Source organism: Daucus carota, chromosome 6, assembly GCF_001625215.2.
Source record: "Daucus carota subsp. sativus chromosome 6, DH1 v3.0, whole genome shotgun sequence".
NCBI classification, from domain to species: Eukaryota; Viridiplantae; Streptophyta; class Magnoliopsida; order Apiales; family Apiaceae; genus Daucus; species Daucus carota.
This window is the reverse complement of record NC_030386.2, coordinates 11,214,721-11,229,831: the sequence shown is the minus strand read 5'-3', so window position 1 is coordinate 11,229,831 and position 15,111 is coordinate 11,214,721. Positions and strand designations below refer to the sequence as shown.

The 15,111-nt window shown below is 38.8% G+C and overlaps 1 protein-coding gene across 6 annotated transcripts in view; it reads left to right on the top strand.

Annotated features, from left to right (window-relative positions):
* Window positions 1-9,000: 9,000 nt before the first annotated feature.
* The window catches only part of LOC108227796 (uncharacterized), a 30,117-nt gene continuing 24,006 nt past the window's right edge, over window positions 9,001-15,111 (top strand). For 3 of the 6 annotated variants that reach the window (XM_017403142.2, XM_017403139.2, XM_017403143.2), the window contains exons 1-8: window positions 9,001-9,133; window positions 10,090-10,172; window positions 10,534-10,776; window positions 11,186-11,346; window positions 12,674-12,739; window positions 13,586-13,703; window positions 13,798-13,907; window positions 14,049-14,144. In XM_017403142.2, coding sequence (XP_017258631.1) covers window positions 10,536-10,776; window positions 11,186-11,346; window positions 12,674-12,739; window positions 13,586-13,703; window positions 13,798-13,907; window positions 14,049-14,144 — 792 coding nt within the window. In that variant the 5' untranslated portion in view covers window positions 9,001-9,133; window positions 10,090-10,172; window positions 10,534-10,535. The remainder of the gene's footprint in view (window positions 9,134-10,089; window positions 10,173-10,533; window positions 10,777-11,185; window positions 11,347-12,673; window positions 12,740-13,585; window positions 13,704-13,797; window positions 13,908-14,048; window positions 14,145-15,111) is intronic. The other 3 variants (XM_064079317.1, XM_017403140.2, XM_017403141.2) reach the window with 2 other exon arrangements.

The following is a 15,111-nucleotide window of genomic DNA, read 5'->3' as shown; positions in this document are numbered from 1 at the left end:
AGGCCTATCAAGGCTCTCAAGGCAAAAGCTTTTCAAGCTTTCATGGTTTTGGGCTTACAGTAGCCCTTCAAGGTTTAAAGCCCGTCAAGGCTTTTAAGGCCGAAGGCTTATCGAGGCTTTCGAGTTTAAAGCCTATCCAGGCTCACAAGGCTTACTTGGTGGAGTTATTACAAGGCTAACTTGGTGGGATTACTAAAAAGCTCACTTGATGGAAATATTTCAGAACTTACTTGGAGGAATTATCGCAAGGCCTACGTTGTAAAGTTATCTCAGAACTTATACTTGGAGACTACTCTAAAGGCTTACACCTAGGGGTCATTTTAAGGCTTACGTCCAATGGTGTCCCTAGATGCGCACACATGTGAGATCAGATTCAACTATGCTTGAATGGATTATTACAAGGAAAGACTAAGTGCTTTTACATACGTTATTGGGGAGTTAACACAAACATATACATCAACATACATTCGCAAAGAAGGAAACGACCTTGGAGAACAAAGTCCTAAGGATCACAACCCCCCAGAAAGTGAACAATGTGTGCGCTTTCAACGCAAGGGCTATCCCCTATATTCATTCTTTCTACCTGCATGGAAGAGTTAGGCGACCAACACAAAAATATCCAAGGAAATACAAGAAAGGCATACAAGGCAAGGAATGAAGAAGTGAAAGCAATTACATACAAAATAAACTACAAGGGAAATTCCTCCCCACACCAACAGGGGGAGGCCCTTGTAGCATCAAAAATATCTTGCGAGACTTTCGGAGGAGTCCGCACCCTCATCAAAATAACAATTCATGATGACAAGCGCCAAGTAAAAATATTCGTAATTAAAAAGGTTCATTAAAACAGGGGGAAAGGAGGTCAAAGAGCAGCAGGGGAGGAGGAGTCCTTCTCATCAACGGCGGGGGGATCCTGCGAGGCTACCGTCGGGGCTACCGCCGGAACCCCTTCCGGGGGCGTCACCACAAGACCCGCAGAAACCAGCTCTGCGGGCTTTGGCTCGTCTTCAGCCGTAACCCCCTTGTCGCCGCCATCGCCGGAAAGACCCTGAGAAGCAGCCAGGGCCTTATCTATACCGGCCTCATCCTCGGCCTTCGCTTCCTCCAGGGCTACCGCAGCATCCGGTCCCAGTCTCGCCCAGTCATTCTCGGGAAAGAACCTGTAGGCCGACTTAACGCAGTCCTTGATGCCTGCAGCGACTCCAGCCTCGAAGATGGTAGCCTCCCGGTCTTTCCTGCCTGCCTTGACAGCGGCTGCCGCATCCTGGAGGCCTTTCACCTGCAGCTCCAGCTCCTTAACCTGCCTACGCAGGCCATCAACCTCCTCCTCTAGCCCCCTCCTCACCATATCCTCCTTCTCCTTCAATTGCCGGGCCTTAGTCTCCGCCTCCTTGAATTTGAGGTTAGCCCTTTGGAAGGCGTCCCTCTCTTTGGCGGTGGAGGCCAGATCAACCTTGGCCTGCTTCAGCTCTGCCCTCGTGGCTTCGTTGACTCGGGCAGTATCAGCAACGTGTTTCCCCATCTTCAGGTCAAGGAACAGGCTCTTAGCATTGGCCACCACTTTGTCGCGGGTGGCCTCAGCGATGGAGAGTCTATCCCACTCCCGGATGGTGGCCTCAGGGATCTGATCGGAGAGCATCCGTTGGAAGAGCTGAGTCTTCTGAGAAGAGGAGGAGGCAGGAGAGCTACGCGCCAAGGCCACCTTGGGCTTCTTAGAGCGGCCTTCAGCTGAAGACCCTGCCTCCCCAGCTTTGGAGGTCTCCCTCTTGCGGCTCCCAGAAGAAGCCTTCTTCTGGTCGAGGGAAGGAGCGGGAAGCTGGGAGAGTGGCTTGGCGGGAAGAGGAGTCTGTGAACCGGAGGCCTCTCCGAAGAGGTCCTCATACTTGGTGGAGCGCTTGACAAATCTGGGAATGTTGGCAGCCATATCTGTGGAAAGAAACAAAGAAAAAACAATCAGAAACTATGCAATTAATAATGGAGAAACGACAGGATGCAAGCATAGCAGATGACAAAAAAAAAAAATTATAAAGAATGCAGGAGGTACAACAGGAAATCTACAAAGCAAATATCATATGAGGAAAACAAGTTCAAGGGTGCAAGCTAAGAGGAAACCTGGGCTTTCCATCGCCTCCACATCTGCACCCCCTCGTCAACGGGGGATGCATCTACCACCGTAGTGGAAAAACCGAGCCTCTCCAGATTCTCTGGAGTAAGCAGGCTGGAGCCATCACCTAGCTTGGTGGACAGCCCCAACACGTGCTCGGCCCTCTCAAGGGACTCCCCCGCCAAAGGAGTCTGCACTGGCATGTCTACAACAAATACAAGCGTAAGGAAACTAAACGGGAACCCTAAAGGGCTAAACTAGACAATGAACAAGGGGAAAACTGGCTTACTGGGGGAGAGATTGAAGTCCTTCCTGTAGACTGGACAGTCATAGCAATAAAGGAAGAGCTTCTGCCAGTCCGACATCGACTGGCGGTTGCCCTTGATGCCCTTCTTGTGATGGGTGTTCCAGGCAGTGAGGTAGAAGAACCCTGGGGTCCTGCCGGTAAGTTTCAGCTGGAAGAACCAGCCCAACTCCAAGGCAGACATCCTCACCCCATGGTGGATGTCATAGAGGATGTAGAGGCAGACCGCCATACGGTAGGAGTTGGGGGTGAGCTGCATGGGGGAGACCTCATAGAAGTCCAAGACCTCCAGGATGAAAGGATGGAGGGGGAGAGACAAACCCAGCCTGAAGAACTGGGCGGAAAGCACGGCTTTGGGGTAGCCAGTGCCCGGCTTGAGGGTGTCAAAGCGGTGACACCTTTCTCCTGGCTTCGGGATCCCCAAGGTGCAGCCAGGGTTGCAGGACTCCAATAGGGACTGCAGCCGAGCAGGAGTCATGATGGAGTCCATATGCTCGCAGGCCAGGACTACAGCTGGAGGCTCGATCAGCTTCACGGAAGCTTCAGCCTCCCGCTCAGCCTCCTCGGGGCTCCCCTCGAGGGCTTCAGCAGCAAGGTCCAGCGGGAGGCCCGAGGTCCCATCCGCCTTACTGGACTCAGAGGTGGTCCAGTTGAGCTCCTTCACCACCAAGCTGCGCCTGGAGCGGGTTCTGGAGCTAACCCCTAAACTGGGCCGGGCAGGCTGAAGGTCCCGGCTAAAGGAGGATCCCGTGTCAACCGCGACAACGGGAGCCTTGCTGGTGGCAGACTGAGAAGAGTGTGAGGACGTGGATCCTTGAGACATCTACAAGAGGAAAGGACGGCTTAACGAAAGGACACAGCAAGATGTGAAGGAGTTGAAAGAAAGGAAAAAAGGACGAGGAAAAAGGGTCTGCTGAAGGCTGGGCTACAAAGGTGGAGCCCTGCGGGTGCGAAGAAGGAATGGGAAGGCTTCAGTTGGAGCCCTAAAAGTATACGGGAACTACATCCCTCACAGGAAGCGGCACATGCCACGGATGACGGTTCATCTTCTTCGGGAAGCCCAACAAGGGACCCGGAGCGGGAAGCCTAATCCTAGCCCTAATCTCAACCACAACAATCAACGCCCAATCGCGATCCTAAGATACCAGCTAAGCAAGTATAGCAAGCAAATCACGCAAACAATACATTCACAGCAGATAAAGGGCACGAAAAGGGGGTTCGATTGTGAAAGAGGGGTTCCCCCTGGAGGCAATTGGGAACCTAGGGTCTACAATCTAGGGCTACGATCATGACCTCAAAGCAATGCGACAACACCAAGGGCGATAACCCAGTTGGGAAACAATCAGGGCCTAATTGGAGTCAATTAAAACCAGTGGTGTGTGTATATTCAAGGGATGAGTGTACATGTTTAACTATACTGGCATGCAGAGCAAATTAGCAGTTTAATCAAGCATAGTAACATCAAGCAAGGCGAGTGTGAGTGTGTGTGCACGCATACCGAGGTGAACAGTCAAGAGAAAAAGAGACAAACAGGCATGGATCATATAAACGTTTTGTTGCAGACATGGTGCAAATGTAAAAGAAAAATAAAAACGAAGGCTCGAGGAGAGCATACCTTTGGTCGGAAGTTGGAAACGGAGACGGAGAAGTGAACGCCGGTGAGAAAGAGCAAGGCGCGCCTGGAAGTGCTTCGGTCGGAAGAGAGAGTGTGGAGTGAAGTGTTTGAGAGATAAAAGAAAAGTGGAACAATGCTGTGTGTAAGTGTATATATAGCTGTGAGAAGTGGGGGACAGCTGCGCCAGGTGGCGTGCCGCGACTGGCTGGGCGTGGAGAAGGCTTTGATGACGCAGGGCTTCCCGAGGCCTAGGTGGGTGGCTGAAGAGGTAGAGGCAGGCTAGGACTCTACGGCTGCACCACCTAATTAGGGGTTTGCTGTTGCAATTCAAACCAATTTGAATTTAAATTAAACCCCGATATCTTTGGGATTAGCCTTATCACAAACTGACATGGCACACGCGGGAAGCTAGAAAGGTGGAATAAAAATTGTGGAAGCTCGGACGTATTCGTGGAAAATAATTTTTATTATTTTGGGAATAAATATTCAAGGTTTTCGATGGTTGTACTGAATTAATATAATTGGTTATATAATTATGTGTGGGAATTACGTCTGAATTATTTCTTGTTTCTTACACCGAGCTACGCCCACGTAAGCTTAGAAATAATTTACGATTAATCTCTGACATAATTTAGGGGCTTGCAGCTGGTTGATTGAGGGTTACCGTTCTTAGGTTCCTCTCGTATTTAATACTTCAAGGAACCGGGGGGTAGTTGTTGTGCCATAAAATCTCCCTGGGCTTATTTTATAGCCCATCATATTATTTGGGCTTCACTTGGGCTTATTGGAATCATTTGGTTAAGGATAATGGGCTTCACCATAGCTGGGTGGATCATTGAAGGTGTGCAAGAGGGTATATGGACTTGCATTGGAAGCATAATGAAGACTGCCATCAGAATGGGGTTGCACCTGAAGGCGCTTTAGGGGTTACCGCTGCTAGGGGTTACCGCTAAGTGCACCCTGGCTTGCAGTTACGGGGCTGTAGTTAGGGGATGCCGCTGGCAGGGCTTCCGCCGCCTGGGCAGAATGGCAGGCAGACTCCAAACATGACTCTTCTTCCTTGTTTCGAGGGGGACGAATTGGAGACATATTGGGAGTGTATCAACTATTATTTATCTACAAATTAAGAGATAAATACGTGCATTATGGAGATAATTACAATCGGGGAAGATAATTCAAGAATATTCGGATAATTATGCAAGATGAAGGCTTCAAGTGACCTACTTGGAGTGGGATACCGCTGGATAACTACTGAAAGAAGGCTGTTTTATCCTAAACTAGAGGGGATAAGAGCTTATCTCTTCAGAGTCCTAAATCAAGAACTACATGGGCTTGATCCCTATAAATATAGGGTATGTAGGCACCTTGCAAAGGGACTTGGATCATTTTCACGAGTTCTATACTCTAAAGAGAGGCACGTGTAACCTTTGTGACAGATATTTCCGGGCAATTGCAGGACGGAATTCCATAATTCAGGCCTCGTTGTTTGGTTCTTTGCAAGCTCAGCCCTTAAACACACTTGTTTCTCATTTGTTTTTCTTAGTTTATGTTAACGGTAGCCCCTAAGAGCTAGCCGTGATTTTCGTAGTTGTAATAGATATCCCTATCATTGTGCTACACGGTTCTGGGGGTGTTGTATCAATTCCTCTCACAACAAACAGAAATAATAAGTTTGAAGTTTTTAATTACATTCTGGAAAGGATTCTCAAGAAAATGCAAGGATGGAAGCTTAAATTATTATCCCATGCTGGTCGGGAGATTGAAAGGCATATGTTCAGCCTGTTTGTAATTAAAGAGGTGACAACTCAACTTAGATAAGAAAGAAAAGTAAATAGCAAGTACTGTTGACCGGAATCCGTACGAAGAACGTCAAATGATTTATTGAAATTATATGTCAGAAGAATTTCAGGATGCTGCTGCAGACCACTGGAAGAAGTTCATTAATATGTTCAAGCCTCAGTGTACAAGTAATCTTTTGTAGCACGTCCAGAAGTACAGAAGGTATAAAGTTTTAATACATTATTTATTCAGAAGATTCCATGTTGTTTTTTCTTATGAAGAAGAACCTAGAAGGCAAAGACTCGACAAACAAGTCACATCTCAATTATTTAATTGATAAAAAATATTTAATTCAGCTGGATACAGATGAACCAGACAGTACATTTGTGAGTCAACTATTCAAATTAAATATTCCGCATCAAACATAGGTGGTCGTTCAATCAAGACAAAGATTTCAATCGTTCAAAGCTAACAAAAGACTCTGTTGCTGAAGAAAATGGATTAAGTAATTATTTGATTAATTATTTCACTTTTCAAAATAATTGTATTAGTTGTGTAATTTATTTATTAAATTAATTCACTTTCGAATTAATTTAATTTATGAATATATACAATTAATATAATTAAGTGAATGTTAATTAATTAATTATATATTTATAAAGTGTTATTTTCTATTAAAGCTCGGCATGACAAACACTCAGTTTCTCATACCGAGCCCCTGAGCATCCTTTCAACAATCGGTATGACAATCCTTGAGTTTGTCATACCAAAGTTAGTTGCCATGACAATGGTTCGATTTGTCATACCGAATAATGGTATGACAATTCAGTGCATTGTCTTGCCTACTATAGCTTCCATGACAAATGCTTAGTTTGTCATACTGATGAGACTTGGCATACAAACATCCACTTTGTCATACCGAGAATTTCAGTATGACAATGAGATTGTTTGTCATGCCCACCAATTTCCAGCATGACAAGGGCTTTAGATTGTCATACCTTGTTAATGGTTTGTCATATCACTTCTTGTAGTTGTCATAACCATTTTGTCATACTAATTCAATGTGTTTTCCTATAAATATGACTTCACTTCTTCATTTGTAATTGTTCGAGCACTTGTAAAAGCTTTCAAGTTGTTGCTAAACTTTAAAAGCTTTCAAGTTGTTGCTAAACTTCCTTATTGTTATATCCACAGTTTTCTGTGCTTTGATCACTCAGGTTGTTTTAATCACTAAAATAGAATACATCATGTTGAATTTATTCTACGAACTTTAGTGTATATTGAAACTAAACATCATTAATTATATAAAGGCTTTCACATTGTTATATTCATTAATTAAAATCTGACTATCAAGTTAAATATTAATCAGATTATTCCGCCGCGATTATTTTGTGACGATTGTATTCAATCCTCCCTTCTACAATCGTTTCTAGACCTAACAATTGGTATCAGAACGGTTAATACGAATATACAGTAACTATTGGCCTCCTTGGGACTCTACAGTTGTTATATAGAATATCGGATATATGACATCTGTTTCAAGTATATCCTTCTCTTGTGTGCGTGCAGCTCACTTAGATTGCTAAGAAGACTGCTAAGAAGACTTTTTGTAATTGTCTTCCCTAGACTGGGTTTCTAAACCCGTGATTTTGAGGAGGGATCTTGGTTTCTCTTAGTTTTCTTGGGTTAGTCTCCCAGCCCTTCATGTTAGAAAAAAAATAAAAATAATTAGCACTTAGTATATTCAAATCCGATATGATAATAAAAATATTTTTAAAATATGATATGATTCTTTTAAATTATTTTCCTTGATTGTCACTAGTAAGTTAAGTTAGAGATCATAATTTTTCTTTTGCTTTATTTTATTATCATATTTTTATTAGCAGGATTTGGAGAAATATTTTAAAATTAAAGTTGAATACACAATCTCTTGCGGAAAAATATTCACATAATAATCAATTATTTTGATATCACAATAGAAAACCAAAAATTGTTAAAGTAGCGGAACGCACGGGGCAAGACAAAAATCTACTTATATATATAATAAGACAACCAAGGACAAAAATTGTCAAGAAAATGGTCGCGAAAAGTCGAATATACCCCTACTTATCTCATAATTACAAGAAAGCCATCAATTAATGTATTTATTACATTTAAACTATTAAATACTATTGAATAATTATATTCCTTTGTTATGTTAGTTGTATTTATTACGTTCATTACTCACCCATTTATAATAGCGTCATTATTTAATTAATTTGGACACATGATTTAATAGTCCTGATTAATTAATTTGCGTAAAAAATTCTTTTTAATTAGAATTATGTCTTTGAACTCTACAATGCTCACTCTTATGTGTGTGACTTAAAATAGAACATAAAAAGAGAGTGAGAGAGTTTATCTATATACCGTTGATCACTAAATAATTTAGTGATTATCAACTGCACATTAATTTATTTAACTTAATAAGCCTATCGAGAATAAGTACTTAAACTTGAGAAATACAACTATCAGAACGAGATGTACAAAACTTGACAAATATGACCAAGTTTTGTTAAAGTGGCCAAGTGTTAAATTCAAAATCAAGTTACGTGTCATGCAAATAATGTAAAAAATCAATTAGGAGAATAATCTATGTTTGAATATCGACTGAATAATTTCATAACACCATATCTAATAAATGAATGATAGATAAATAATCGTCATAAAAATTTCTTAAAGAAGCATGTAATATATAGATACGTTTTCATTTATAATAGAGCAATAGATGATCAATTAAAGGTGATGAATATCATCCAGTCGACGAGTGACAAACTGTAAGTATATATTAAGGAGTTTAAAATTAGTGTCGGCTATGAATGTTCTCTAAATAAAGTTCAATTAATGGTTATCTATCATATGATTATATCAAATCATTTTGACTTAAAATCAATTTTAACTATCGAATTCTGATTAAACAATGTACCGGAGAAATTAATATTAGTATAAACATCTCGTATACAAATTATGTTGTGTTAGTTCAAGTTGAATAAAAATATTATTAACATTATTAGTTGATCTTTTAAAATAAATTTATATTTATAAAATTATAAATCAAATATATTATACAAAAATTAAATTAAAATCAAAATACATAATTTTAAAATAAATAATTATTATAAACTATGGGGCCGTGCCTCGCACGGGTTTTTATGCTAGTTATTATATAATAAAGGTGCAGCAATACACACATACACATACACACATACAGCGAATAGAAGAGAGAGAAGAGTATGAATTTGCAGTGCTAATCTCACGCCGCGATACCATCAATTTCTTCTCCGATCTTCTGGTAAGTCTTCTCTTTGACTTTAATTTCAGTCCTACTCTTCGCTTGAGTTGAGTAATTGAGTTTAAACGAAATGAAGATAGAGGATTCGATTTCATTTTTATTTAAGTGTTGTGCGTTTTAGTTGTATAAATTTTATATCTTCGTTGAATTCATACGATTGATTGATTGAGTGATGCTCAGCACAATTGTCATTTGTTATGGATATATATGAATGTGTGTGTGTGTGTTTTTTATGTATACAACTGGATTAAATTTGTAATCAAGGTGATCTGGTTCGTAATGTAATACATTTTCTTTATGTAAATTTCAGTTGTGCAATTATAAGTACGTTTGGTATATTTTGCACGATCAATGTAGAACAATTGTCATGTATATCTGTGCGTTGGACAGTAGTGTGAATACCTGATAGGATTTACACAATTGATGCCGGACATTGTAATTTATGGTATGCAAGTACTTTGCACGCTTTTATATAAATAAATGGTATCCAGGTGATTTGATTCCATGTATGTATTATTCATAGTTATAAAATAGGTATGGAGATTTGATTTGTTTTTGTATGATCAAAGGAGAGCACTTTAACTTCGGGCTTTTATACAATAATATGAATGTATGATACATTTGCATGATTAATGCAAAAGATTTCTCATGTGATCATATTTATGTACTGTACACAGCTGGATACAAACTGTAACAGAGGTAGGATTCCGTTTTATCTATTAGTTGTACAATCATATCAACGTCTGACATGCTTTGCACGATTAAAGCTAGACTAGTAATGTTTGTGTTGGATCCTCACTAGTCAAGTTAAATTCTTATCAATGCTGATTTTAAAACATATTAAGGATTCAGAACGGTCATATCCTACATATGATGGCTGCGGATATGTATTAGAATTAAAGTATTTTGAGAAAGTAGTTGTTTGTTAACCTATTTCTTTCTATTTTCTTGGTCAGGTTTGGTTAAGGGTGTATCACATATAGCAAGGGGATACTGCTGACTAGCGTTGCGTTCCTTTCTTCGGAGTTAATGTGTTTATGTAAATGTTACTTTTTGACCAACCTATATGTAATAGAAAAACATTCAGGAATGGAGGATACCTTGTATTGTAAACAATGTAACATTGTTAATTTCATATTAATCTTATGTCACCCTTCTGTGCATATATTATCTCATCATTAAGCTATTTAATTTTGAGATGAGGTTTATTGTTTAAATGTGTGTGTATACTCGTTTTTGTGCATGTGTGGACATAAACATATAATTCATTATATGGTTATATATCTGTTAAAGTATAATTGGTACATACCTTTACTTTTCAGAATAATATTGTGAACTTCCACGGGAACTAGTGGTTCTTGATCACCTTAACTCTTCTAGAATTTATCTTGTTTTTTCAGAAATGGAGAGCTTATCTCAACTAGAAGCCTTGTGTGAGAGGCTATACAATTCCCAAAACTCAGCTGAACGAGCTCATGCCGAGAATACTTTGAAATGTTTTTCTTCGAACACCGACTACATTTCACAGTGCCAGTACATTTTAGACAATTCATCGACTCCTTATGCGTTGATGCTTGCTAGTTCCAGTTTGCTGAAGCAAGTTACAGAGCAGAGTCTCTCTTTACAGCTCCGGCTTGATATAAGTAATTCTTGATCCGGTCTTTGATGTGTTTGGCAATTTTATGAACGTTTTAAGTTTTACCGTTTGGCTAGTTGTTTTGGCTTCTTCAACTAGTTATAGATATGTTTTAAAGTTTGAACATGACTCGTACTCATATTTGAACTGTAATTATATGTAAATGGAGCTTTCAAATATTCATCTCAAATTGAAAAATGAGATCACATTCTAGACATGGTTTCCCCCAAGTTACCTTTTCTATGTTGTCAGGGAACTGCATTATTGACTATCTGTTCAGTTTCCGTTTAAATTACAAGCATTTGTAACTTAAAATAACAAATGATTGAGATTGCATTATAGCATTACATTCCATGTTTCTTGTATGTTCTATGTAAGCTGTTGAAATAACTGTTAACTGTTTTGCTTTCTTTAAGGAAACTATGTTATCAACTATCTGGCCAGTAGAGGTCCTGAATTACAATCATTTGTAACTGCATCTCTGATTCAACTGCTATGCCGAGTGACGAAGTATGGGTGGCTTGACGATGATAGATTTAGAGAAGTTGTTAAGGATTCCCTGAATTTTTTGAGCCAGGCAAGTTTTTTCGAACAATGTCTGTCTCTAAAAATCTATTCTTTGTCTTTGAATCTGTGCTGTTTGAATTGGAATCAAGTGTTTAAATTTATATGAAGGTTAAATCTATAGCTCCATTGTGTTTAAAGGTTTGTCTTTGACTCTGTGTTGTTTGAATTCGAATGAAATGTTTATATTGGTACGAAGGTGCAAACTATAGCTCCATTCTGTTTAAAGGGACTAAGGAGTTTGAGTTTGACATTTTGAAGGCATCAACACTTTCCTTTCTGATTTGATACCTCAAAGTTTCTTTCTTAATTGGTTAAGAATGTTTCATCAAGATAATTGCTAGATACTATTTCAAATGAAATTATTAGTCTTCATTTTGGAATAGTCTCGATATCTTGTTCGGGACTAGCTAGTTTACAAGTTTTTTTGTATTGTTCCATTCAATTTTGAAGGCCTTGCAACATATCAGTATGTTCCTAGTAAAAGCTATATCTACAGGAAGTACATATACAGCATGTGCGTTACACTATTCCTGTATTAGCCATTTGTGTTAGCTCTTTATTAAATATGCCTGAATTTATGCATCCTTTTCTTGATTCTTGTAAATACTATTTCAATGTGATTGATTTTTTAGGAGGGGGAAGGGGTTTGAACCCTCAACCTTCGTCCTTCCATAACCCACTGGAGAACAAGGGCAGAGACTTTTGGTGGATTAATTCTAACTGTGCTAGTGTACATTTTGTATGACATGATGTCTGAATCCAGTCTAGAGACTATCATTCTACTCCTCTATCTTCACAATTCCCCAAACTGCTCTTTGCATCTCTGCCCTACCTAAAATTTACCCCCCCCCCCCCCCCCCCCCCGCTCTCTCTCTCTCTCTCTCTCTCTTTCAGTATATATATGTGTGTGTGTGTGTATTTATATGTTTTTTTTGGTAGAGTCGTATGCAAAGCTCCAAAGCTCTTCATAGTATTCTTCCTTGAAAAGATAACTGTACAAAGAAAAATATTAGAGAAAACCCCAAACACACATTTCATTTTAATATTCCTAAGCATAAGTTTGTACAAGTCCTGAGTTGATGGCACATTTTTTTGAACCAACATTTTGTAATTCTAAAATTTATTGAAGAATTTTCTGTTTTTTCCGCATGTATGTTTGCTTCTTGATGATGAGAGCTGTATTATAAATAAAAATTTAAAAGTTTTTCCTGTTTTAGATTTAGACATTTACTTATATTTGAATCTTGATTATGTGTAAAGACTCTTGTTCCTGAAACTCTAATGATAAGATTGCTCACTGATATAAGCATCTCATACTTTATATGTTTCTTAAGCAGGCAACATCTGATCACTATGCTATCGGATTGAGGATATTAAATCAGCTTGTTTGTGAAATGAATCAGGTCAGTTTTAAACCCTTCCCTAACTTTGCCTCAAGTGGAGAAACAACCGTGCTAGCACAAAGGAGATATAGTACTGTTTATGAAAAACATAAATTAAAAATTCTTATCTCTTTGTTAGTTTTATAGTGCTCTATTTGAAAATCAACAAATATTTTTCTCTTAAAGAAGCTGTTATGTGTTTGCATAAATTTTGATCAATCTATTTAATATTTCTTCAATATATATACACACATACTTAGAATTAATCCCTCGTACTCAAGTGTAAGTCATACATCAGTGCTTTCCTTGATGGGCAATCACTGATCTCTCTGCGACACAATGTTTTGTAAATAGTGCTATGCTTGATGTTAGACAGATGACATATATGGTAGTGAATGTTGATGGTAAGTACCCGTGCTGAGAATGATATTCCATGGCTGACAGTAGTGTATACGTAAAGGTATAAGCTTTCATTAAATAATGTTTTGCATCTATCTTGAAGTTTTTACATTATAAAATTTTTGAATCATCTTGGGAAACTATAGCTGGGATGTTTCTTTAGTTGACAATAATAAAGCGGAAGCTAATTAATTGTCTTCATCCTGTCCAAAGATTGTCCCAAACATCAGTTCTTCATTGAAGGTATTGGCAATTTACATGACATTTAACCATATCAATTGATAACCATATTTAGAACTTATTTAGGAAAAGAATTTCTGCAATAGATAACCTACATTAACTGGTTCTAGTATTCTAATTAGTTGCAGTATCTTATTAGTTTCATATCCAAAATCAATCTTTGTCTGTTTGTCAGCAATCCATTGACTTGAAGGTTACACTTAGAAACTTATATTAGTGAAATTTCAGCCTAATCCGGGGTTGGCTTCTACACATCATCGAAGAGTTGCATGCTCCTTTAGGGACCAGTCCCTTTTCCAGATTTTCCAAATATCTCTAACCTCGTTGCGCCAACTGAAAAGTGATGGTAATGTGCCATGTCGCATTCTATCGATGACATCTTCATCTTACTGCTGTACTTTTTCACTGTTTCCTTTTACAATTATTTTTGTGACATGCAGCTGTCAGTCGTTTGCAAGAGTTAGCACTATCGCTTTCACTCAAATGCCTGTCTTTTGATTTTGTTGGGACTACAATTGATGAAAGTGCCGAAGAGTTTGGTACAGTACAGGTAGTTTATGGTAGCTATAAAATATCTTTGTTGAGTATATATTTTTGTAACAATTTTTGGTTGCTTGTTATTAATTTTTGTAAACGAGTTCATACCACTTTAGTCTCTGAACACAAATATTTACCTCTCTTGTCTTTGCAGATTCCTTCTGCTTGGAAACCAGTACTAGAGGACCCTGAAACTCTGCAGATTTTTTTTGACTACTATGGGATTACGAAGCCTCCTCTATCCAAGGAGGTCACTTGATGTCATTTTTTAATTTGTTATTAAGTTACATATGCAAAAAATCACTTTATAACATGCTTATTTTAATATGTTGAGGGGTGTATGTATCCTGGAAGATCTTTTTGGCTTTAATAATACCATATAACACTACTATATGTAGTTTTGAACAATCTTTAATTGTTTTTAGTTTAAAAAATACCCGATAATGGTAAGAGAAACTAATTACTCTTAGGCTCATGGAAGACGTGCTTTAAGTTCAGTATAGTAGTGTAATGTTTCATGTTCCGAGGCCATGGCACCACAGTGCTGGTAAGGTGAAAATACTGGGTTTAATTGTGGTAAACCATCCCTCTGGCGACATGGTATTCACCATATATGTTGACATGGTATTCACGATATATGTTGACACACGCCTACATATGTTCATCTCTTAATGTGTAACTACATATTTATCTGTAGGCAATGCTACAATATGTACAATATCTGCAGGACAGTTCTTATGCACATTGAATAGTGCAGAACAGTTAAAGTGTGTTCTCTGTAGAGCGTGGCCCCCCTCCTCTCTCTCTCTCTATATATATATCTGTAAAGATTGCAGATATATCACAACTTGCTTCTTATCAGCCCAATATCCTACACAAATAAGAACACAGCTATAAAATTTTGATATCCTACACATAATTACATGTGGCTATTGGCTATAATGAAACAACGGAAGATTGAAATACATAGGAAACAGTAAGAAAAGAGGAAGTAATAAAGGAGAAAAGAGAAGAAGATACAAGAGAAGTTGCTGGTGGGAGATTTAGAAGGAGAAGAGAAGATACAAGAGCAGTTGCTGGTGGGAGATGTAGAAGCTGTGCTAGATGATGTAGTTGCTTATTGGGTCGTTCTTAAGTTTTGAACTTAATTGAGGCTCACTAAATTTTGTTTAATCCCAGATGAGGTAGGTCAAGACATGACTAGATGACACCAGGTA